We start from the raw sequence: 9,848 nt of genomic DNA on the forward strand, positions 1-9,848 counted from the left end.
TATCCGGCAAATTATCGGTTATCAGGCCTAATTACCGGATATTAAAGTAGCAAAGCTTAAAAATTAAGTAACTATTAAATGATCTTTCTTCTAAGCAATTAATCTAATGAACTATTACTACCCTCAATCTGTAATATTAACCCCTAATGGTTGGAGAATGGGCGGGGAGGTGGCGTTGAACGTCCCCCTTCCCCCTCTGTTTTTTTTCTATCTCATTTTCTGTGTATGAAAGGTAGAAGGCTATAACTGAGTGACTTTCGAAATATGGGTATGACACACAACTGAGAGTTGGAATTTTTTTAATAACATCTTCCTGGCGGGCACAGGATGCCAGCAAACCTGGCAACGTCATTCAGGTAAAAAGTAAAAATATTTTTTTACTTAAAGCATTTCATGTTATCCAATACTAAAATATCCCATAGACGTACATCCTCTTATGAAATATAGGTGTTCAAGTTGATTTCAGATTCCAGGTACAATCCTGCAAGTCCTGAACCTTCAGGTCTCCTGAAATCTTTAAACGAATTATGTGACTGCAATTTTTGACTTAGAGACTTCAAATTTAAAACTTAGGGTTTTTTATATATCTTCATGACATATTACAATTTCATAAAATCCATTACAGTTTAACTGCCGACCGCTGGTTTGTGTCTGGCAGCTGCCAAGTACTGCTGCCGCCGCCAAAATTTATGTTAGTTTTCTAATGTAAAATTTACAGATAAACATATTTAGAAAAAATTGTTCTTCTAGCCTCTATAATAAGAAAATTACAGCCATTTATAATTTAAAAAACCATAGATTTTTGTTAGTATAAAAGTATATAAAAGATTATATTGCCTGATATCCAGCCGGATAGTTTCAATATCTGGTATCCGGCCGGACATTGAAAAAGCCCGGATATCCGGCTCAACCCTAATAAATATCAAGTACTATTAATTTTATTTTATTATTTATAAAAAAAATATATTTTTTTATGGGTTAGTAAAAAAACGTAATCGCCAATTTGACGCCATTTACCATTAATTGATTTTCTTTCAATTTTCTTTTTCTATTTAATGTTTTACCTTATCATTTTTCTTACATTTTAATCCAGGGATAAAAAGATCAGCCAAGTCAAGCTTTAAAAAGTCAATAGCCTTTTCCCCTCCCCCTCCCTTAAATAAAAAAAAATATTTATTAATCAGCATTAGGGGACAGTGTTATGTATCATACATTGTCCTATCTCTGTATCCCTGACTTTAATCTTTCTTTCATCTAAATTCTCATTCCTATTTTGTTGCTTTCATGTGGTTTCAGATTATGCTCGTGCATTTCTGTACAATTAAAAAAATAGGAAATTAGGACAATTGATGTAAGTACCTAGTAAAGCAAAAAAAATATGTATGTTGATAAAAAGAATAGTAAGATTAATGTTAAGTTTTTATATTTTTCTTGATTTCCACAATAGATTATTTAAAATATTGTTCCACTTTATGTTTTAACTAGTTTCTCAGCTCTTAGCCTCTAAGGAAGGGCGTGGGAGGTCTGGAAAATTGCCATAAATCTCCCAAAGACATTTCTAAAGCTTTTTTGAAGATTGCAACTAATTAGAGCCAGTATTTTCCGAGATTATCATAGGAGGATTGGATTTAAAAATCCGTCAAATGATAAGAAAAATAAACACTTAACTTATTTCTAGTTATAGAATGGCAGATTTTGCAACTAAAGAATTTAATAAGACGAATGTTATTTTCTTGACACGCATAGATAATTCTGTAAAGTCCCTATTCCCTCACACCCTCATTTAATATTCTACATCTTACTGGAGCTTTGCAAATAATAATTATGTCTCTAAAAAAACGAACATAATAGTTAAGATACAAAATAGATTTTACAATATTGAAATACTATACATGTTTAATGTTGTGCCAATTTAAAACCAGGCGTATGAACGGTTTTGAAAGGACACCTATAATAGATTAAGGTTACTAGTCTGGGCTTTCTGAATATTCAAGGAGAAATTTTCACACAATAATTTTTTGAACTTTAATGGTGAATAGTCACAAATATTCGGAAAATTAAACGTTCGATTTTTTTAAGATTTCATAATTGAACCATTCTTACAATTAAATTCACTTTTCGACAAATATTTTAAACTTTCAGAAGATCTCATAACTAAACAACATCAGCAAGATATTGTTAGCATTTCATTGTTGCACTACATATGGTCGTGATTATCTTTGTTATTTCATAATCCAGCCCTTTTTTGCTATAAATGCATTTAATAAAGGTCATACCTAAACGTTTTCTAAACATGAACATTACACATGGAAGGAAATCAAGATAATTTAGAAATTCTAAGATTTTGGTCTTATTCTCATGGGGTTAATACTTCAACGCGTAATTAGCTGTTGTGTGATCATTGAGGAAAACGAATTCCTGTAAAATTAACTGACACTAGTTTTTACCCTCCCTGTTCATTATGGTCACTAGTAAAATATGGCTTTATGGCATTACAAATTATAAAAACAAGTTTGTAGAATACTATAATAATAATTGCAGGGGGTTCACCAAAATTTATGTTTTAAGACAATTTGCATGCAAAACAAATTGAGAAAAAAATTCCTTGTAATTGAAGTTTGCTTAAAAATATCTTCCTTATTTTAGATTTATCAATTTTTTAAAACATCATTTCTTGTCTCATTATTAATTAGCAAAAAAAATCTTTTATTCTTATTATATTAAGAATATTAGGCTTTCCTCTGTCTATAATGCGCTAAATATTAGACAAGATGCAATACAAAACTTCCTTTAAAAGCTGAACCAAATCTGTCCCTAGGACTGCATTGAGATGCTTGACATACATACACTCATCCTTGTTACTTTGTGTTGGGATATTTTGAAACATCCTAATAATATTATTATAGGATTATAATAATGTACCAATAAAAACAAAGGCGGATTTAAAAGTTAAACACATCTTAAAAGATGATTTTTAACTTACTAATTTGTACAAGAAATTAAAATTCTGTTCAATAAAACCATTTTTTTTAGATTTCAAAAAATGTTCTTTGTTAAGTATAATGTCTGGTTGCAAAGCAAAAAAAATGCGTACATTTTTAAAATTCAAATTGTGCGGCTTGTGTTAATAATAGAAAAAAGTTAGTTATATCGTTAGAACCGCTATAAAGTCTATTTTTTTGGAAATATAAAAATGATTCCTGTGCTACGCATTGGTTAGGAACTACGTGGTAAAATGTCCCAACTGACGTAAAACTTGACTTGACTTTTATATAACTAAATATTAGAGAATAGGATGTGCAAAAAGAGCTGCGTACATTTTTGAATTTCAAATTGCGCGGCTTGATTAATAGTAGAAAAATGTTACGCATACCGTTAGACCCGCTATAAACTGTATTTTTTGGAAATAGAAGAACGGTTCCTGTGCTACAAATAATCTGGGAGCTAGGTGGTAAAATGTCCCAAATTTTACTTGTAAGTCAAGTTTTAAGTCAGTTGGGATATTATAACACGTAGCTCCCTTACTATACGTAGCAGAGGAATCGTTTTTATATTTCCAAGAAATAGACTTCATAGCGGTAACATTTTTCTACTATTAACACAAGGCGCGCAATTTGAATTTTAAAAATGAAAGCATTTTTTTTGCTCACCCTTCATTCCTTTTTTGGAAAGGAATTTTAAATAATTTTTTGTTGGCACTAATGAGATGGGAATCTGGAATTTCTTGTGACTATTCTCTGAGTAATGAGCATCTAGACATTGTCCACCTGTTAGTCCATAAATTATTAGAGATAAATATATGTTTCCTCAGCTCTGGTTTTTTTTATTCCAAAGTAGCGAAGATATTTTACAGTTCACTCTATATGTAAATTTGTCAGTAATATTACGGTGGAATTTGGATTTTCTCGGCTGCTGTTCAAGTTAGATGGCTGATTTTTTTACAAAAGATTCCTTAAAATTATGAGTATCAAGTATATGATTTACTTTACTATATACTTTCTTCGTCGGTCTAGTACAAAATAAAACGTTTAAAAACGAAAGAAAAATGTTCCATGATTTCGATAATTTATTCTTAATATACGACAATTGAACGTTTGCTATTTTAATTAATCACTTTGTCTTTATTTCCATCAATGATTTTATTGTGATTCGCATCTTATGTATGTTGGCATCCTAGTCTACGCTGTTTTTTTTTATGGAAGACTTATTGTATGAATATTTTCAGTCACTGCTGCAGGTGGCCAACACAGTGAAGGACAAGCCAGTCACTCTACAGAAGAAGAAAGAAATCAAGGAGTTTGAAGTTGGCGATAGACCTATGACTAAGTAAGTAGCCTAGATTTAGGGATATTAATTCTGTCGCATTTGGATTTGGGGAAAAATAAAATGAATAATGATGAGAGTGTAGTAAAGTAGAAAGATTTATTTTGTGCTGTTGTATTAATATGTTGGTCTGATCTGATGAAATATAAATGCATACCTACGAAAGAACAAATAATTTTCTCTTTCCCCATGAAATAAGAAGATTAAATGACATTTAGAATTTCTCTTAATCTTTCTTAATATTTTTTACAGATTTTTTAAATTTCTAGTACCAACAGCTTCCGGCTAGAACCGTTTGATAAGGTTTTTTAGCGACAAAAAGTATTATGTGGAGACAGGTTTCGTGACTAATTTGCTCTTAAGATAGCCGAAATATGGCAAAACGGCTGAGCCGTTAGCCTTTACTTTTCCAACTTTTTGTTCGAATTAGGGAAAAAAGACCTACCAAAGATTATTCATCCAAAATTTCAGATCGAAATTCGAATTCTAAGTGCCAGTTAATCATCGATTACGAGGTGGTTGCATTAAACCTCCCCCCCCCCCCTTCCCCCTTTAAGTTTGCTAGAATTAAGTCATAACATTGATAAAATGAAATTTTAGAAAACAGAAAGAAGAGTGGATGAGAGAGAACGAAGCAAAGTTGCGTAGAGAAGGAAAACTACCTCCTAAGGTAACGAAAACACTTTTAGCTGCTACTGTAGTGTATTGTATAATAATCTGTTTATATCTTTGGTTATATCTTTTCTAATATTTTTTTTCATGGTGCATCATCCAAATCCTTAACATGATCAGATTTTTTTTCTAAATTATTTCTTTTTATTATGCCTTTGGAAATATAAATAGTCAACTTTATTGTATTACAAAAGCTTGGTTAATAGTTCACGTTCGTGGTCCGCAGAATGTTTTTCAATCTACGCCACCAATATATATTCAATATGTCAAGTATTAAAATTCAAGAAGTAACCTGCTTTGTCCCAACAGGAGGACAGAAAGTTAGTAGACCAAATTGATTATTTCATTATTTTGCAAAGTATTTCCGACTAGTAAAAATTTTGATCACACGATAAAAATGCACCAAGTGATTAATGTGAAAATTATTCAAAGAAATTGCATAATAAGAAGTTGGTTTTATTGTGGTATGTCATTTTAGTGCAGGAATTTCCACACCATTAGTCTTCATTTAGTAGATTTACATCATTACCGGTATATATTTTCCCAGATTTTTTTCTGTCGACTACCCCCCTTCCTCCCCCCCCCCCCTCCTTTCTGTAGGGATTTATGGTGGACATTGGACTGTATTTACGCTGGTACCCTAAATTATACGTAGGCTTAAACTTTAAAGTTGTACCTTGTGTCTAAACTTTTTAACCAATAAGTTTAATTTAAAGAGGAGGTAATTAAGTATCAGCATTGGGATCGAATTATTGACCGTTGTCTTATCCCTTAAGATCCCTGCCTTTCCCCTATTATTAGATGGTCAAGAGAAAAAAATACTTAGTGAAAAATTAGGCAAAAATATTTTTCACTACAAAAAAAAATTCGTAGTCATATGAGGAAAAGAAAAATCTAAAGCAAAGTTCTATAATAAACTATGGGAAGTTATCATGCTCATTTCAACTTTCAGAATGATAGCTAAAATTTGATTTCATGATGGTAATCTATATATCATATGAACACATTATTATAGTACCTAATGTTTATTGTCTAAACTACGAACTTTGTTGTCGAATTTTTAAATACTGAAATTTTCCTCGGTTTATTGCCAATAAGTAAAACATGATACTTTTTTTCCAGGAAGTACCAGGAAGAATTCCAAAATTGAACAACAACTCCTCATCTAGCAGCAGTAGTAAAGACAACGACCACCACAATTCATCCTCAAAATCCGCCACCCCGCCGTTGAAATCCGCCACTCCGCCTCCGGCGCAAAAAATCCGACGGCCCGAGCCTGGCCCCTCATTGCATCCCGCCGTTTTGAAGACAATGAAAAAGCCGCCGCCAGCGCCAGAACCATCTTACAAAAAGCCGGCTTCTGATAATTATTCACGCAGTAAAGAGGCGGATAGGCGTGATTATGAACGGCGGAAAAACGGCAGTAGCCATAGTGGCCGGGATGATAGAACTGATAAGATTAAAGAAGAAAAACGTCGGTTAGAGGTGAGTTAAATGCACGGATACAGGGATAGGACAATGGACGATGAACTTTTATATCCATATAATTCCTTTAAATAAGATTCTGCCTTCATGGGTTTCACTTCTTTAACTCAGAATGCTACTTGGGATTTTGAAACAAAAACAGTTAAAACCCAGTAGTTGGTTTCATGAATAAAATATAATATTGTATTTTATTTATATACAAGTTTGAGACAAACTTGGTGGCCGTTTACTTCCGTATATTATAAACCCACATAGTGCTTCTTATTCGTAAAAAGACAAAATAGCAAATAAATAAAGGGAAGTACAATGATGAAAGTGAAGCAGACTGGAGGGGCAGTTATACTCAGGGATAAGGGATGGGAAACGTAAGAAAATTTTATTCCAGGACTATTTTCCAACTAGGCCTAAAAAACCAGTTAAATAAGCAATGGGTAACATTCTATCAAGTTCTATGGATACTATTATGTAATGATAGATTTGTACTGTGTACAAATTAGCTAATAGTACAAAAATTAAGGTTAATGTGTTTTATCAATTCAGTATAAAATTTTTAAAATTTGAAATACAACAACTCATTTATAAACTGCCAATAGAATATTCTTAGCTACGCATTTCCTAAAAAATAATCCCTCTGTTTTTGTTTTTTATATATGGTATTTTTAAATGTAAAACTCTGAGCAGATTTAAAAATTAAGCTTATGTGATCAAACACCATTTCTATTATTTTTTTAGAAGCAGACAGCTCTTTATTTTTTCTAGAATTGTCTGCTTCTAAAATTGCCGCGGTTTTTATATAGCTTGCCTCCAGTTGCCCATTGGTTGATACAAAACAAGCCAATCCTTATTGGTTTAGAGCGATAGCTAATTTGGAGCTGCCTCCAATGACTATATTTACTTAGGAAATGGTAAAAGTTGCAATATCCCTTGTGAAACTAGACCGGGACCTAATTTATGGCCAGATTTCCTATCTCTTATCCCTGGTTATACAATGCGATAATGATTGCACAGTCACACTTATAAACTTATTTTGAAAATTACTTTTACTTAATTCAGAATGGCTCCCATCATACTGGGGATAGTAATGGTGTCAGAAATGTAAGCAATGTTTGAAACCTGGCCGAAACATAACACTCCCTTTTTATACTAACATAACCTTTTTGTTTTTATTGATTTTGTGTTTCTACTTTAAATATCCAAAATTTAACAGATGAACTTAAAAGCAAATTTTGTGATTTTAATCTTTTTTAATTTTTATAATGGAATGATGAGCAGAAAATATTTAAGACAAAATGGTGGGGGTTGGGAGGGGGGGGGGGTGGCGGGGGTGGCATGTTTTTGTCAAGCTGTGAATCTTTTATTTTTAAACAAACTGAAAATTAGGTGAGGGGTAGTTTTTTCCCTTTGCCCAATCCCTACCTAACATAACCCAACCAAACCTGACCTATAGTTATAAACCTTCCCCCTTAATTTCAATAGGGGGTTATTTGTGCTCGATAAGGCACCTTAGGGGAAAACTCCTCGTCAATATATTATAAAATTTAAATATATTATAAATCTACTTTAACGCTTTCCACATTCTAATTAATACACTTACTCAAAGTTTTACTATCAAAATTATTCTAGGAGCTTCAAAGAGAGAAGGATGAAGAGAATAGAAAATTGAAGGAGAAAATTAAAGCCATGGAAGCACAGCTTGCTAAAAATAGCAGCAAAACTTCTTCATCTTCAGACTCGAGGAAAGTTAACATTTTAAAATTTTGAAAATAAAATTAATTTGAAATATTGACAATTTCTATTAAACTTAAGTGGACCACTCGCCTTTTAAAAAAAGAAAAATATTATTGATGAAGCCTTATTTAGGTTAGAGTTAAGATATCCCCGAAAGAACTAAATGGTTATCTTTTCATTGCAAAAACCTTATTGATGTTCTGTAGTTGACTTTTTCTGCTCTCTTCGCTAATAAATAGCTTTACATCTAAAAAAGGACCATGGGTCATTATTTTGGTGATAATTACATTACCCATTTTTTTATTAGATTACCCCACCATATTGAATTTATTATGAAGTATAAATGTTAACTACTGCCAGGAGTAAGAGTAGCAGCAATGGTAAAAGATCTTTCGACGAGGTGGAGGCAAGAAGATTCCCGGGAGAAAAAGTAAGAAAGGAGGAGAAGAGAAGCAAGGTATGTCCTTTATTTTGGTTGAAAGGGAAGCTACTCCAAACATTGTATTGTAGAGGTGGGCCCTTGGAACTCAAATGATACAGTGCTTATTAATGAACTTGGTTGTACTTCCGAACCTTCTAATCTTATTAGATAATGACTTTAGCAAACCATTTGAGCATTATTACATTTTTTCTCTCCAGAAATGTTAAATGGCCAAGAGAACAAATAGCATAAAACCTGCCCCGAACAATTTCTAACAATTTTAGTATGATATGTTTAGCCGTTTACAAGATCTCATTAGACTCTCGCATATGTTACATGGACAGACATCCAGCTGCTTTAGTTTCTACAATAGTCCTCTCAGCTATCAGTTAAACCTAAATCAATATGATTCATTTATCTGAAAAAGATTATTTTTAAGGATAAATCTCGTAAAGTGAATAGAATAGAGTCTGACAGTGAGTATGATTCTGAGATGGATGATTTTATTGATGATGGAGATGCAGGCTTTGATATCAGCAAAGAAATTAGAAATATTTTTGGGTAAGTTTAATTTTTCTTTAGGTTCATTTGAAGATCATAACAAAAACAAAAACTTACGTCCAATTGGAGCAAAACTTGTAAAAAAAAGTTAGCCACTGTTTTTTACAAACACAGCAGTAGGTAATATGTTACGTTTGTACGTCATGGCATTTATTCAGAATGGCTAGATATTATTGTTTATTTTTGGTTTTATTTGAAAACAAAATTTGTTCTCATACATTTTGGATTCAATATTGTTAATCTCCCATAATCGTCAAAGCGGTGTTTTCACAACTAAACTCAAACTTTGAAAACCCCTCATTTCACCTCTGAAAAAAAAACGGGTATAGTGACATCGCCTCTTAAGGAGCGTTTCGTCGCATTTGCTCAGTAGCTTTTGATAGGTTAGTTTAGCTGATTACCCACCAGGGTTAGAGCCCTCCGCATGGACTAGAAATAGGAGAAAAAGTGGTATGAAAATACGACGAAACGCCTCTTCCACGTCCTTGTAATCAACCAAATATTTGTTTTGCCAATTCTAATCCTTGATTATTTTTTAGTTATGACCGGAACAGATACAGGGACGAGCCAGATTTTGATGACCGTAGCATGGAGAATAACAAGTACTCTAGCATCATGCAGGAGGAAGTGCGCAGTGCTAAGATAGGTAGGTCATATA

The 9,848-nt window shown here is 32.6% G+C and overlaps 1 protein-coding gene across 1 annotated transcript in view; it reads left to right on the top strand.

Moving 5' to 3' along the window:
- LOC145335016 (uncharacterized) overlaps nucleotides 1-9,848 on the top strand; it is a 30,651-nt gene that overhangs the window by 17,986 nt on the left and 2,817 nt on the right. The window contains exons 10-16 of the mRNA XM_080180691.1: nucleotides 4,226-4,326; nucleotides 4,924-4,993; nucleotides 6,118-6,480; nucleotides 8,104-8,214; nucleotides 8,567-8,665; nucleotides 9,069-9,190; nucleotides 9,730-9,836. Of these exons, the coding sequence (XP_080036817.1) occupies nucleotides 4,226-4,326; nucleotides 4,924-4,993; nucleotides 6,118-6,480; nucleotides 8,104-8,214; nucleotides 8,567-8,665; nucleotides 9,069-9,190; nucleotides 9,730-9,836 (973 nt within the window). The remainder of the gene's footprint in view (nucleotides 1-4,225; nucleotides 4,327-4,923; nucleotides 4,994-6,117; nucleotides 6,481-8,103; nucleotides 8,215-8,566; nucleotides 8,666-9,068; nucleotides 9,191-9,729; nucleotides 9,837-9,848) is intronic.

The sequence above is a fragment of the Acartia tonsa genome, chromosome 13 (genome assembly GCF_053477335.1).
Source record: "Acartia tonsa isolate MP-2025a chromosome 13, ASM5347733v1, whole genome shotgun sequence".
Taxonomy (NCBI): domain Eukaryota; kingdom Metazoa; phylum Arthropoda; class Copepoda; order Calanoida; family Acartiidae; genus Acartia; species Acartia tonsa.